Genomic DNA, 17,060 nt, shown 5'->3' with positions numbered 1-17,060 from the left:
TCAGAATTGGCAGAAAACAGTGGGACCCTGGTACACCCATCTACTGTCCGGAGAAGTCTGGTCAGAAGTGGCCTTCATGGAAGACTTGCGGCCAAAAAGCCATACCTCCGACGTGGAAACAAGGCCAAGCGACTCAACTATGCACGAAAACACAGGAACTGGGGTGCAGAAAAATGGCAGCAGGTGCTCTGGACTGATGAGTCAAAATTTGAAATATTTGGCTGTAGCAGAAGGCAGTTTGTTTGCCGAAGGGCTGGAGAGCGGTACACGAATGAGTGTCTGCAGGCAACAGTGAAGCATGGTGGAGGTTCCTTGCAAGTTTGGGGCTGCATTTCTGCAAATGGAGTTGGGGATTTGGTCAGAATTAATGGTCTCCTCAATGCTGAGAAGTACAGGCAGATACTTATCCATCATGCAATACCATCAGGGAGGCATCTGATTGGCCCCAAATTTATTCTGCAGCATGACAACGACCCCAAACATACAGCGAAAGTCATTAAGAACTATCTTCAGCGTAAAGAAGAACAAGGAGTCCTGGAAGTGATGGTATGGCCCCCACAGAGCCCTGATCTCAACATCATCGAGTCTGTCTGGGATTACATGAAGAGAGAGAAGCAACTGAGGCTGCCTAAATCCACAGAAGAACTGTGGTTAGTTCTCCAAGATGTTTGGGCCAACCTACCGGCCGAGTTCCTTCAAAAACTGTGTGCAAGTGGACCTAGAAGAATTGATGCTGTTTTGAAGGCAAAGGGTGGTCACACCAAATATTGATTTGATGTAGATTTTTCTTCTGTTCACTCACTTTGCATTTTGTTAATTGATCAATATAAACTATTAACATGTCTATTTTTGAAAGCATTCTTACTTTTCAGCATTTTTTCACACCTGCCTAAAACTTTTGCACAGTACTGTGTGTGTGTGTATGTGTGTGTGTGTGTGTGTATATATATATATATATATATATATATATATATATATATATAGTGTGTGTGTGGTATCCCGCTTGCAGCTTGATCTCAGATTCCCCAATAAAAAGCTTCTGAAAATTGTTACAAATGTTTTAAAGATGTCTAAAAAAATATGTTGTACATTTTCTCATGTTCTTTCATAACCTTATGAAAAAAATAATTCATCCTTATGGTTACACTCCCTTGTTCTTTTGGCAGTCAGTGAAAAGGGATCAACCAAGACAACTACCTCCCTTGTCACATTTTTATAATAAATAAAAATAAAAAAAACAATGGCCTACCTAGGGGAGCACCTCCCACCATACTCCGGTGTGGCTAATATAATTTAGATTGTTGCAGCAAAGAATGTAGTTTGACGGAACTGTTTTTTCAAGTAAACGGCTGGACTTGAATTAGTCTAAGAAGTGTTTTGCTTTGCCGCTCCCCAGAAATCAGCTTTGCAATGACTGAAACAGCATCAGCCTTCCAACCTTGAAAAAGGTTGTAAATGCACTGCAAAGAAAGTGGGTAACAACTTTCTACATATCGTGCCATGTTAAGTGAAATATTAGGGAAGTAAATTCCCAGGGAGGTTGTGTCTTGGCAGCCCTGACACACACAAGGATTCAATATAAAGAAAGTGTTTTTCTTTGGTATATCTACATATTGTTGGTGAATGGGTAATGGTCTTGATCTCTTCTGCATGCAAAGAGTAATGAGGCTTAAGTTGGAAATGTTCCTGATCAGATGATTAAAGTATAATTTTACCCTTACAGTAATAGGTCCTTATTCTCATCAGTCTTATTAGATTAATTTTGTTTTACTCCTCAAATTAAACTTTAGAGCTTGTGGCAGGGCAGAAGCACTGCTGTTGTAAATAGGGCTATTTGGCAGAGATGGGGTTAAATCTGGCCCTCCAAACAATCACAGGTGTGGCCATTCCCCAATTACGTAATTGAGTACTAATTAGGTGAGTTTATTATTATTTATTTCTTAGCAGACGCCCTTATCCAGGGCGACTTACAATTGTTACAAGATATCACATTATTTTTTACATATAATTACATTATTTTTACATACAATTACCCATTTATACAGTTGGGTTTTTACTGGAGCAATCTAGGTAAAGTACCTTGCTCAAGGGTACAGCAGCAGTGTCCCCCACCTGGCATTGAACCCACGCCCCTCCGGTCAAGAGTCCAGAGCCCTAATCACTACTCCACACTGCTGCCCTGTTTATGAACTGTGTTGTGAACTGTTTTGTTTGATATAGTGAAGGCGATGCCCAGCATAGGTATTTTTCTTTTTTTTTGGGGGGGGGGGGGTTGCTAGAGGGCGCTGTCCCACTTCTCACACCATGTGTGGGAGGATAGCGTCACGGCCCAAGATGTTACCGGCAGAGACAGAAGCTGCAGTTCAAGCCCTAAAGCAGTGCTTCTCAAACTTTTTTGTTCGCGGACCACCTGGATTTTTCTTTTTTATCTTGGCGGACCACACAATAAACAGTATAGCTGCATGAAAAATAAGCACATAAAAATGATCACTTTAATACTAAGGCTGAGGCGATGCATTGGTTATACAAGAGACACAAAGATTTAATAAATCAACAACTTAATGAAAAACAGTTTGTCTTGAAAATGTAAACGGTCTGTTACGATAATTCTATGCTTCAGTGCATAATTCGGCTGGTCAAGAGTACTCAGTTTTATTATGTTAGCCTCCATGCTGGTCTCAATCTCTCCGTAAACAGTGCTGACATAAACCACAATGATAGCCTTTTAGTGATCAAGCATTTAAAAATGCCAATAATGTATTTTTGTATTGGCTTCTCCAGGTCAGCGGTAGTAATGTGTGGATAGTGAACTTTGTCTTTGCCTCCTTTTCTGTATCTTTTCATTATCAACAAAAATACATGATTGATATTTTTAAATACTTGGTCACTAACAAGGCTAACATTGGGGGTTATCTCAGCTCTGTTTACGAAATGATTGAGACCGACACAGAGTCTTCATTCATTTGAATTGATTACAATAAATGGAAACGTTTACCAAATAGAACCTTGTTTGAGGGACTGTTTTTCTCCAAAGCAGAAGGATATATGATACAATTGTTGTCTTTTTTTTTTTTTTTTTTTGTATTGTATCCGTTTTATAAGCGGGATAATACTCCAGGGCTTGTGCGTTGTGTTTTATGAACATACGGCTTTGTTGGTTGAAAGTACGAAGCTTAGCTTCGTGCCTCCAATTCAACTACAGCTGTATGTTAATGCAACACAACACACACCCTGTCATGTGTTATCCCTTACTTTACAAGCTGCTGTGTTGAGTGCATGTGAGCGCAATACACAAAAACTCCCTAGTAAAGAATACATTTTAGGCACAAGGGCAAAACAAAAGAATAAAACAAAACAATAATACGTAGGCTGGGCATTCACCTTCACTACATAAAACAAAACCATTTACAACACAGTTCACAAACTCACCTACTCCCTACCCAACAAACAAAGGATTTCTCCCCTTTTGTACAGGTCATTCCCCAATTGGCACTTAATTACCTTATTGGGAAATGGCCACACTTGTGATTGTTAGCAGGGATAACAGGGTTACCAAACTTAACCCTATTTACACCAGCAGGGCTTCTGCACTGCCACAGAGCTATTGAGTACAGTGAAGTTCTACAGGCTCTTAAAGATCTAGAGAGAAATACATCTGCAGGTCCAGACAGTCTTGATCCTTACTTTATAAAAGTTGCTGCTGATATTATAGCTGAACCTTTGTTGTTTATATTTATTGCATTCATTTTGACAAATGAAATACCTCAAATATGGAAATCTGCATGTGTTACACCATTACTGAAGGGTGGAGATGATTCTGTTTCCAATTTGTCTCTAGTTAATGTACAGTTAAAGCACTACTTGAATTTTCATAATGGTCTAATAAGTATGGCTAATCATGGTACAATGACATAAATCCTAAAAGTTATGGATGATATTACCTTGGCCCTGGATACAAATGAAGTACAGGTAGTGAACAAAAAAAATGGAAACACCTGGGTAAATGAGGGACACCAAGTATATTGAAAGCAAGGGCTTCCACACAGGTGTGGCTCATGCGTCAATTAAGCAAATAACATCCCAGCATGCTTAAAATTTTTTATACAGGTCATGTATAAAAATGCTGGACAGGCCTGGTGGCCTATAATTATGGCTAGCATGGCTGCAAGAGGAGACCTCAGTGACTTTGAAAGATGGGTGATTGTTGGGGCGCGTTTGGCAAGAGCTTCAGTGACCAAGACAGCTCAACTTGCTGATGTTTAATGAGCAACGGTGTCTAAGATGATGTTGGCATGGAACTCCGACAGAAAGACATCATCAGGATCGTGATATCCGTGCATTAATTCGAAGTGCATGGCAAAACAGGCGAGCAACTGCAGATCAATTGACTGCAAATTTCAACCTTGAGCGCAAGCAGCCAGTTTCATCAAAAACGGTCCGCCGAGAACTCCACAGAGCGGGATACCATAGTGGCCCAATGCCCTATTAAGTGACTTTACATTGGTGTTTCCATTTTTTTGTTCACTACCTGTATGTCCATCTGTGTTCATTGAACTTTTTATGCTTTTGACACAGTGGATCAAGAGCTTCTGTTTCAAAGACGTGTTAATACCGGCATAGGTGAGAAGGCGGTTGGATGGTGACAAAATGATGTTATAAATCAAAGCCAAAGTATAAAAGCAGATGGAGTGACTTCAGAGAAAATCAATCATTAATCTATTTTATATAGTTCCTTTCATAGTGGACCACCATCACAAAGCACTTTACAAGATGCAGTAACAAGAAGAAAATCCATAATACTTTAAATACAGAGAAATGCATACTTCATTATATACAGTAAAAAAATAATGCATAATACATTAAATACAGTGAAAATGCATAATACATGATAATAGCATAGATGAAATAGTAGCAACAACACAGCAGCTAATAAGTAGATATCAGGCTTAAAGAGCATGGAAAGCAAGAGAGAACAGGTGGGTCTTGAGAGTTGATTTAAAGTGAACAACAGAGGGAGTTCCAAAGAGTTGGAGCCATTAAGCAGAACGAGCGTTCTCCAAGTGTGGTGCACTTTTGCTTGGGGATAACAAGCAGGCCAGTCGGAAGACATCAGCTTGCGGGCAGCAAGTTGAGGAGGTACTCAGGACTTGTGTGATCAAGGGCATTGTAGGTGAGCAGGAGAGTTTTGAAAAAAATCCTGAACATTAAGGTAGCCAGTGCAGCTGGGCAAGACGGGGGGTGATGTGTTCACATTTTTTACATCTGGTGAGGATCCTGGCAGCAGCATTCTGCCGGGAGACCACCATATAGAGAGTTGCAGTAGTCGAGTCGAGAGGAGACAAATGCATTGCAAAGTATCTCCGCATCCGGTAGGGATGGACTTTGAAGATGTTTCAAAGACGGTAGAAGGAAGATTTGACCATGGAAGAGATGTGGGCATCAAAGGAGAGGTTGCTGTCATGAAGTACACCAAGGCTTCGTACTATGGGGGAAGGCAGCAGCAGACCGTTTCCGTGGTTCAGGGCAGCTATATTGAGATTCTTAAGTTGAGTTTTAGATTCTACTAGAAGTAGTTCAGATTTGCTAGTGTTCAGCTGAAGAAAATTGGCAGACATCCAGGCCTTGATGTCTTGAATGCAAGCCGAGAGGCGGACCATGGCAGAGGGGCTTCCAGGGTCGAGTTTTAAGTAGAGCTGGGTGTCATCAGCATAGGAGTGAAACATGAGGCTGTGTTGGCGGATGGGGTGACCCAAGGGAAGCACATAGATATTGAACAGAAGTGGCCCAAGAACAGATCCTTGGGGGACACAAGTGACCGGGTTTGCAACACCACCATCCAGCATAGAAAACAGACTGCATGCGTCCGGACAGGTAAGAGGACATCCAGGAGAGACAGGTTCCAGAGATCCCAGCATACTTCTGTAGGCTGTCAAGAAGAATGCCATGATCTATGGTGTCAAAAGCAGCTGTTAGTTCAAGGAGGACAAGCACAGAGGGAGCAGCAGCATCAGCGTTAAGTAGGAGATCATTCACAATCCGGACCGAGCAGTTTCAGTACTGTGATGCTGTAGACTGTAGAGATTCAAGCAGATTGTTATTCGTGAAATGTTTAGTGAGCTGACTGACTACAGCCCTTTCGAGAGTTTTTGGAGAGAAAAGGGAGATTGGAGATGGAATGGAAATTGGATAAGACAGCTGGGTTGAGGGAGGGTTTTTTGAGTACCGGCGTAACTTGGGCAAGCTTAAGTGCAGCAGGAACCGAGCCAGAGTCCAGGGACAGGTTGAGAGTGTAAAAAAAGAAGTTCCTCTGTAATTGGACCAGTCTTGTTTACACAGAAATGTACCCTTCATTGTTAATTTATAAACCTCACAGATTATCTCCTTGGACAATCATTTTCCAAGTAAAGAAATCATTAAAAAAAAGACCACCTGGACTTTCTCATCTTGAAACGTTCACTCTAACAATGGCCGAGTCTAGAAGAGTCAAATACAATCCAGTACAAAAAAAACCATTTATACTGCTGTGCTGAATAATAATGCTTATTGACCCATTATGTTCTGTGTGATAAATCGCACAAATTGCAGTGTATGAGGCAATTTACAAATATACTATTGCGCAATTGTAGTAATTTAATTACAGGGTTGTACACAGCAACTAATCTGATCATTCCCATTTTTACTGTCACACAAGAAAATTACTATGGCATTAGTTTTCTTTGAGGTTGCAAAAACTTGTTCTACAAGTTAATCAAGTTCCTCGTAAGATGTGCGTTTACACTTGAGCACAGACCTAAGCTGGCTTTGGCCCTATGTGTGTACATAGCCCCTGAACTTTATAGCATTCAGAACAGAAAATAGGATGCACTTTTTTACACAGAGAATCGTGGGAGTCTGGAACCAACTCCCCAGTAATGTTATTGAAGCTGACACCCTGGGATCCTTCAAGAAGCTGCTTGATGAGATTCTGGGATCAATAAGCTACTAACAACCAAATGAGCAAGATGGGCCGAATGGCCTCCTCTTGTTTGTAAACTTTCTTATGTTCTTATGAACTGTAATGCGTGCACGATGACATCATATCTACCACCCCTTGTGTGAAGACATTTGATGCAGTTTTGTACTTTTAAATGTGAGTACAGTATCACAACTGGAATTTTAGTGTGTACGAGCAGGACCTAAAAATTAAGGCCAAAAAATTGGGTAATCCCAATTTTTCTGACAAACTTTCGTGGCAACCGGGCTTATTTCACATTTATCACACATAAATTGTACACGTTTCACATTCCAGCACAAATCTAAAAGTCTGTTTTATATTTTGGAATCCTCAGTCTCTCCGCGATCTGGAGGTAACTGCTTATCTGACGGTACCAGTGCTGAGGCGCGTCATGTTGACTTAGAATGTTCTGATCACCAGTTACAAGCGAGAAATGTTACCTGCATTGTTAAATGAAAACCTGGACCAAACTTTTTTGCCATTTTGTGCTCTGTGGAAAATTGGTTCACAGTAATTATATTAAAAAAATATATATACAATTGTATTGCCATTTTTCACATGAATTAATAAATAAATAAATAAATAAATAAAAAACTGTAGACAGAACTACAGTAGTAACTAGAAATAAAGCTACAATTGGTTTAATGAGTGTTGAAATGTAATTGTATTAATGTATTTACTTTTGAGGGAGAGGCAGTTGGTTTGAAGTCAAGTTTGAAGCCATATCATCTAAAAATGTAGCACAGAATGAAAACAAATATCCTATGTTCACTTTCTGCAAAGACAGAATACTGTAAAGTGCACTTGAAGTATGTTGCTTTGAAATTTGAGAAGTCTGTGTACCTTATCTCTCAGATCTTTAAAGAGCCCATGTTGGTTATTAATTGTAGTGTGTATTCTCAATTTTGTTCATGATTTCTATAAAGGAACTAAGCTGGCTCGACTGAATAAGCATACCATTTATCCTGTACTTAAAATGTCAGATTTTTCAGATGTTGAACAGTCTTGAGAAAAGCACCCTCTCATCTATTTAAAGTCTCTGTCACCTGAAACACCAGTCTTAGTGTAGACAGAAAGATTATTTCAAAACAGTGCCTGTAATTATTGGCAGTTCAGTTGTTCCTGAGTACTGCAAGTTAAAAAAAAAAATGATGTCCTCCTAAAACTGATTTTAAAAAGTGTAAAACACGCAACACTGTGTTTTATTTATTTATTTTTTTGTGATACCACTTTTATTTATTGTAATTATAGTTACACGATACAGTATAATCTACATTTGTGTGATGTTGAAGCAAGCATGTTTTCAGTATGGTTTGAATCTAGTGTAGTGTAGATTCCTTTGTATGTTTATACATATGCATGATCATCAGCTGTGAGTTCAAATTATGAAGTCATTTGCTGAATGGTGAAAGACCAAATTCTGCATTTAATATATACAGTAGTACATAATTCTGCTAAAAATAGTACTTGAAATACACTGCCTTGCTGAAGCACTACAGACGTGTGTTAGATATTTAAAAAGTGGGGAAAAATGTTCTAAAAATGCACCCCAGTAGCTCTGTAGGGAGACTATATGTAGGCTTTTGAAGATATTAATTTTGTTCACTATTCTTCATTATATGTCTCATTGATCACGTTTTCGCATTTCCCAAAGTACAAGATTTGTATTCCTTCTAAGCATTTCAAGCCTTATTTGCTCATGTTGGTGGACAGTTGTGTTGCATTGCTGTAGACGCATGCCTGAGATTCCAGCAGATCTTCACTACAGTTGTTAAGCATACTCTGAGTTTTTATGCAAGGGAAAAAGATTGCTCGCATTCACATAAGAGCTGGTTTGTGAGCCAAAAATGACAGATGCTGTGCTGCAGCTGAGATGTAAAGAGGGTTGATGAATCACTCGCTCGGCTCTATTCTTGGATGAAGAAGAAAATTAAGTAGCGTTTTTAATTCAACTATGGCTTGGTTTACATGCAAAAAAAGTCACTATTTTGGATTTGGGTTTACATGTAGTTTTCTTTTAGGGAGAGAAATTCTCTTTCAAAATTCAGATTTTAAAATATTTGAGGGTATATTTAAATGTCTCTGTCAGTGTTCCAGTTTGACTTGCGCAACCACTCGTATCGTGCACTTTTTGTGTGTGTGTGTGTGGGGGTGGGTGTGTATATATATCATATTATGCACATACAAATATAATATATCCATGGTTTTTAAACATGGTTTATTTCAAAACAAAACTCAGTATGACAAGATTTCAAAAAATAAAATGTTAAGTGGAAATAAATCTAGCTCAACACAGATGCTGTTTTAGATAGATAATTGCAAACCACAAATGTTCTGTAGGGTCCTGTTACAAATCTAGAATATGGTATTAGAGTTTGCAATGCACCTTGCTGCATGGTGATCAAAATTTGGTTGATTTTAAAATTTCTCATTTTGTTTCAAACACAACATATGTTTATTGTCTATTTGAAGGACTTCAAAATGTATTCTAACAGTTACTTTGAGCCATTGATAGTGGAGGGAATTCCCAGAGGTTAAAAAAAAAAGCTTAATTCATAAATACTAGAGATAGCCAAAATAGATGAAGATCTATGAGTAACATTACAGTAGTAGAATTTCCTGCGCTATATGTCTCTCTCTCTCTCAGGGTATATCACACCAACTGATCTACCTGCAAGTCAGTCACATATCCTCCATATGTTCATACTGTACAACCAAATAATGACTCCAGTTAAACCGATCTAAGAATTGGTAAGCTATTAACACATGACATATTAGCTAAAGAGTGTACTTATTATACTTGTGAATTAAGAAAAGTAACATAAATAATGATATTTAAGTTGTCATCTTAAAATAAAGCGCATATTTCAAATCAAAATGTCACTCACATCAGATCACAGGATCTAATAATAGGTTGTCTTACAACATAACAAAATAAGAGACGGGGGACAAACTTCTTATTTTTAATGTCTGCTTCTGTCTATAAATCTCAACACAGCCGTAGGGTTATCCTTCCAGGTGATGGATTAAAATGCAAAACTCATCTCTGTATTTAGATACAGACTGACTTCATGACTTTATACAGCTAAGATTCCTCTGAGACAAATGTCAGAAAGTGTTTTAAAATGTCGCCGTGATTTGCTGACGTCACCTGCATTGATGATTGTGAAACAGAAACTAGGTGGAAGCTCTTGTTAAAAGATAAATGCCCCTAGGCCCTTTACTAACGTCATTTAAGCTTTTGTCATACATTTCTGTATATTTTTTGCATTGAACAAATATAATTAGCTGTTCTGTTAGTCATAAACTACAGGTTTTAAGTTTATTGTATGGATATGACATCTAAAGTATTGTGTTGTGTTTAGTGAGTGTACCGTGCAAGGTCATAAATTTTAAAGGTCAATATATTTTATAATTATGTTTTATATACACATAAAGTCCAACTACATTGGACTCTTGCTGTGGAAAATGCTTAATTTACTTTGATATAGCTCAGCTCCTTGGGTGTTTTCTTTGACTGCATGTAATCTTTTTTTTAAATGCAGTCATTTTCTTTTTGGAGGGAGGGTATTTTTTTCTTACTTTCTTTGTTGCATTTATGCAACAGATTTTAGCTGAAACTTTAAACTTCCTTTGCTGCACATGTTTTCATGTGATGTCTGGTGTGGTCTTAATAACTCCTGAACAGGGAATTAATCTACAGTGTTGTGGCAGAAAACATTGGCATCACTTGATTTCAAATTATTCTCAGTACTGAGAAATAAGGGACTTGCAAGCATGTTGTTTTGCTTATAACTGGTAAGAACATGTTTTTAAAGCTTTGGTTATTACCCCTTTAACAGTTCCATAAATACTGATAGGTCCTTTTTTTCCCCATTGGCAGCAGTTGGATTTTCCACACAGTAATTCCACATAAAGTATGTACAATCACTTGCTTTAATTGCTGTAATAATGTGTGCAACGTTTTTTTTCTTTTTACACTTGAGATGAGTAGGTTGTATTGCCAGTTTATTAATATAATGCATAAAATAAATAATAATCTCTCTTCCAATTCCTTCCATTGACTGGGAGCCTGTGACAGAGAGAGAATGATCTCCCTCCCGACCTGCGAGGGCGCTGTGTAAAGGGAACAGAGTACCCTGGACTGGATGGCACGACAGTTTGTTCCCAGGGTTAGATGGAAGTCGACCATCTAGAAAGGGGGTGGAGCTACGGTACACGAAACCAATGACCCGGACGGGAAACGGCGTGGCATCCACGGATTGGAGGAACGGATGCGCTCATTGATCAAGGGGTCATGGGTGACGGTAGAAAAGGGGACGTAGTGATGTGATCTGTTCCTTTGTAAATGGTTAGAACAAACCTAAAAGGAGTCTGGTGAAAACGTCAGTGTTTTGTTTGTTTGTACGATCGTGTCTAAAAACTGTTTTGTTTATTGTTATTAGACAGCTAACACGATCCGGAGCTGTCACCATAGGTCAGCACCAAACCGGACAACACCACTGCACTTGTATCATGGAGAACTGTATTGCACCATGAGCACTAATTCACTCACTAACGGACTTGTGTGTGTGTTTTGTGTTTCTTGTGTTTCCTGTGTATAAAGAACTGGACTATTATTTTGGGACAAACCCGGGGGTTATAAATAAAGTAAAACACGCCGCTGTATTATTTAGCATCATTTATTGTTTACTGTTTGTTTTTCCATCAGGCACTGGAATTACAAATCATTAAACACCCTTGCACCTGGCTATCGTTGTCTGTCTGTTTCTTAAGCACTGCTGCATTGCGTTCACCAGCACACAATTACCCACTTTGCCACAGAGCCCTATTGAAAATGTAGTGTACCATGATCATGTTGTAATTGTATACTTAGCCTGTTTGTACCCTTTTAAAGCAAACCCTTTTGGCTTTGCAGTTTGTTCATATTCTCAAATGTTTCAGCTGCTGCCACAGAAGTATCCATACTGCAGCTCTTTGAAACCACAACTTGTTGAGTTAGGAGCCGTTATGCTTACCATAATGTAATTTACTCATGCACCCTTTCTGAGAACCCTATTGGGGAAAGAAAATAACAACAGAAAACCAATAGATAGGGGATAGTGACAGATATTCCTGCGTATGTAATGAGCAGTGTTGTTTGATGCACTGCCGTTATGGTTAAGACGCTTGTTTGCGGTGTGCGGGGTCGCTGGTTCACACCCAGCCTCCGCCCTGTTACATTTAGATTAAGTATATCCAAAATATAAAGTTAAATGGTTACTCAATTGTGCCGTTGTTTTTTGTTTTTATTAAATACATTTTGGTTCTGCATTCCTTGCAGTCGATAATATCACATGCTCAAAAACCGGGGCATCGGTATTGATTGACTAGTTTCTAGCTAATTTTATTTAATTTCATTTAGTATAGTATAGGAGGCTGTGTGGTCCAGTGGTTAAAGAAAAGGGCTTGTAACCAGGAGGTCCCAGGTTCAAATCCCACCTCAGCCACTGACTCATTGCGTGAACCTGAGCAAGTCACTTAACCTCCTTGTGCTCCGTCTTTCGGGTGAGATGTAATTATAAGTGACTCTGCAGCTGATGCATAGTTCACACACCCTAGTCTCTGTAAGTCGCCTTGGATAAAGGCGTCTGCTAAATAAACAAATAATAATAAATAATAATAATAAAAAGAAACACAAAATGCAGAGCCATGTGTTTTGGACATTCTGTGCACTTTGAGAAACTTCAATCAGGTTTTCGCTTTAACCAAAGTCAAAGTGGTGAGTGATCTACGTATGAGTGCAGACTCGAATTGTTTATCTGTACTGATCCTTTTAGACCTCAGTGCTGCTTTTGATACCGTGGATCATGAGATTTTAATTCATCATCTTAGAAATGGGTGGGCCTTTCTAGTACTGTTCGAAATTGGTTCAAATCATATTTATCGAATAGACAATATTTTATTGCCTTAGGAGAATCTACATCTGGATTAGCCAATATTACATGTGGTATTCTTGGTTCCATGTTATTCTCTTTGTACATGATTCCACTTGGGGAGATTATTCGGAAACATGGGGTGAATTTTCACAGCTATGCAGATGATACACAGATTTATATATCTGTTAAACCAGGTGACATAACAGCTATCAATGTCTTATTCAAGTGTCTTGCAGATATTAAGCTGGATGTCTCGAAATTTTTTACAATTAAATCAGGATAAGACAGAAGTCCTACTTTTAGGCTCTAAGCAACAGATGGAGTCGACAAACATTGATTTAGGTTTGTTAAACTCAAATGTAAAATCTGAGGTGAGAAACCTGTGGGTTATTTTTGACTCTGAACTTTGCTTTGAATCGCATATTAAACATACTACTAGAGTCTCTTTCTATCATTTGAGGAATATTGCTAGTTAGACCTTTTCTGTCCTTGGATGATGCTGAGAAATTAGTACATGCTTTTATTTTCTAGATTAGATTACTGTAACGCTTTATTTTCTGGACTTACAGTACATGTCATGCTCTATCACGCCTGCAGCTTGTGCAAAATGCAACTGCTAGAATGCTAACGAGAACAAAAAAAAGGCTCACATTACTCCTGTTTTGGCATCATTGCATTGGCTTTCTGTGCGTTATAGGATTGATTTTAAAGTTTTATTACTAGTATTTATAGCATTGAATGGATTAGCTCCAGACTGCTTGAATGACATGCTACTTCCATACCAGCCGGAACACATTCTTAGATCTGCTGATACTGGCCTCCTGTGTATTTCGAGGGTGAATCGTAAAAGGATGGGAGAGGCTGCTTTCTGTTTTAATGCTCCCACACTCTGAACCACTATACCGTCTTTTATTAGAGAGTCACCCTCAATTGTTATTTTTAAATCTTGATTAAAAACATATTTTTATAATATTGCTTTTTCTTAATATTAACATCTTTTAGTTTGAGTTTTGTTGTTACTTCTGCCTTTAATAATTGTACTGTTTTTTGTTTCTGTGTTTTATTCTGCTTGTAAAGCGCTTTGAGCTAAATTGCACTATATAAATAAAGATTTATTATTATTATTGTTGGTTATAAGAACCTTGCTTAAACATGTTCATTTACTTGGAAACAAAACGTGGCTGTTTAAAGGTTATGAAAGTCCATAGCTAATGGATATAAACATGTATCAATGTTTTGATTGGCCCTATTGCTTAACAGCAACCCTGGGAATCAAGTGGTATTTGAGCTGTGAGTTATTGGAGATAGGCATTTAAAAAATAACATGAACAGACAAGATTTGAACTAAGAAGAAAGACCTTGGAGCATGGAAATTTGGCTAGCAATATATAGGGGAAGTCACTTGAACCTTTCAACTGCAAACTGTTTAACCTATAAAACTCTTTATGTAAAACCACACTGCAAACAATTTGAGGTATCTTGTGTGAACCAAATTCTTGGTTAATCATCAGATTGACCTATACAATAGTGACATTATTCAGTTCTTTGACTGTATAAAACCGATTATTTTACATTTTGGGGAAAAAAACAGGACAGGACTTGACCATTATTGTCGCCATTTGTGCATCTATTGCACAGGGATGGGAATTTTAAACGTTTAAACGTATAACCTCAAAAGAAGTGGTTAAACGTTGAATAATATACTAGAAGTATAACCGGTCACTCGACAAACTTCACCAAAAGCACATTTTCTAATGTATTAATTGCAGTAAATTATCTAACATACAGCAGTCCGTCACGTACCCGACTGCTGTGGTGTCACAGTAAGGGCAGATATTAATAAAAGGAAGGGGTTTGGCAATTGCCTCCAAGTAGTTTTTCTAATTGGTTAACAGAAAGATTGATTCTCGGTTGATCTGGCGCTTCACTGGTGCACTGTGTGTTCATGCTGTAGTGGGCATGGTATGGGACAGTCCACACGGGGTAAGAAAAACATTTGTTCTGCTGTTTTATATATTTAATAAAATTGCATCTCTAAACAAAGGAACGACGCAAAGCCAAGTTTGGAATTATTTTGAGGAACTGGACAAGAAAACCGTAGTATGTAAATAATTATGCCAAACAAAATTGCCGTACCACAAAAACACAAATTCAATGCTTCATCATTTGAAATTAAAATATTCAGAATTACTGTGACTGGAGTTACTGAATGCAGTATAAAGCAAACATCCATAATGAACATAACGCTCTAGATGGTGACTGTGAATAGTACATAGGACACGATTTAAATTATTTTGTTTCAATATTAATTCAGAGAATGCGTAAGTGTAAATCAATTATGTATAGGCTTTAATTTTACCAGTACACATTTTTACACAAAGCATTTGTTTTAAATAATAATAATAATAATAATAATAATAAATTTTAAAAAATGTCCTATCTATGTAATTTGTCAACAGAAGGGGATATTTATAAAATTAAAAAGGATTTCCCGTTTGTGGCACTGATCCCTGAACAGTCGAGTTAATATAACAGTGTAACAGGGCAGCAGTGTGGAGTAGTGGTTAGGGCTCTGGACACCTGACCAGAGGGTTGTGGGTTCAATCCCAGGTGGGGGACACTGCTACTGTACCCTTGAGCAATGTACTTTGCCTAGATTGCTCCAGTAAAAAAAAAAAAAAAAAACTGTATAAATGGGTAATTGTATGTAAAAATAATGTAATTGTAAGCAAAAATAATGTGATATCGTGTAACAATTGTAAGTTGCCCTGGATAAGGGCATCTGCTAAGAAATAATAATAATATTGGAATCTGTGCATTTGATAGATTATGTAACATAGCTATCTATCTGTTTTTTTTCTTAATATAATGGGAAGAAAAAAAGGTTTAGTTTATTCACTTTGTGCCCACAGGGCCAGCACAGGTACATCTCAATAGTGCATTACAAATACAAAGTGAGACATTTATTAAGATAAAAATAATAAAACAAATGCTCTTAAAAAAACAAATTCCCATTGAGCTTATATTTGGTTTTTTAGATTCTATTGATTTTTAGTATTACATGCAGGACAGCTGCTATAAGATTGTTACCGTTATTAAAAATGTGCACGGATGAATCTACCGTTTTTAAATCTACCAGTTAATCAACTAATTTAAGTTAATCAACTAAATTAACTGATAAAAAAAATAAATCAAGTAACAGCCCTAATTTCAATATATACTTTGGTGTATACATGTTTTTTTAGTTTTTTTTTTATACTTATTGTAGTTAAGTACATGTTAAAACTTTATTTATTTATTTATTTATTTATTTATTTATTTATTTATTTAGGGGATCTTTGCTTGGAAAATACTAACCAGGGCTGTCAGTATACATCAGAATGTAATATAAAAAGAGTGTGTGGATGTGGATATGGTTTAAACATTTAAACACAACCACCTGCATAGCATTTAAACGATCATAAAAATGTACCAAAAGCACATCCCTACTATTGCCTCTACAGTGTGTATTTAAATGTGGTACCGGTTGGCGATGAGATGCATTTTCGGAAGATTCCAAACGTATTCCGGAAGATTTTGCTAGTGTAAACACTACCAAACGCATTCCGGAATGTGTCCTCTTGTGCTGTCAAAAGTTAGGGTTCGATTCCAGCTGCAAGTGTAACTTCGCTGAGGGCACGTTCTGGAAAGATTTGAGACAATTCCCAGCAGGCATTCACTTGTTAGTTATCATTAATCCATGGCACACCATCTGGTAAACAATAGAAAAAATAAAAGTTTTTTGAATGCACCCTATATTTACTTAACATTAAACACTATTTCTCTTAAGCTGGTTTTCTTGTCATAATGGATTACAGATCATGTTCCTATTAATCAATGTATTCCCATTGTTCCTATTAATCAAAACCAAACTTTTAACTTTATTTGAGGTGTAGTAATTTTTTAATTATCTGAAATGCTAAACATATGTTGAATACATTGATCAGGGTAGTCCTTTATTGGTACTGAAACAGCTATCTTCTTGCTATATTTTATTTGTTTACTTATTTATTATTCAGTCAGATTTATCAATTGTAAATGAAAAGTTGCTTGATAGGGATTTTGCCATAATTTTAATATGTATTGTTAGGTATCTATTAAATTGAAAG

The 17,060-nt window shown here is 37.4% G+C and overlaps 1 protein-coding gene across 1 annotated transcript in view; it reads left to right on the top strand.

Moving 5' to 3' along the window:
- The window catches only part of LOC117406550 (progesterone-induced-blocking factor 1-like), a 49,994-nt gene that overhangs the window by 18,668 nt on the left and 14,266 nt on the right, over positions 1-17,060 (top strand). The window contains exon 11 of the mRNA XM_059029670.1: positions 10,878-11,056. Within this exon, the coding sequence (XP_058885653.1) occupies positions 10,878-11,056 (179 nt within the window). The remainder of the gene's footprint in view (positions 1-10,877; positions 11,057-17,060) is intronic.

This window comes from Acipenser ruthenus, chromosome 8 (genome assembly GCF_902713425.1).
Source record: "Acipenser ruthenus chromosome 8, fAciRut3.2 maternal haplotype, whole genome shotgun sequence".
Classification (NCBI taxonomy): Eukaryota; Metazoa; Chordata; class Actinopteri; order Acipenseriformes; family Acipenseridae; genus Acipenser; species Acipenser ruthenus.
Note: the sequence above shows the minus strand (reverse complement) of the source record. Positions and strands in the feature narration are given on the sequence as shown.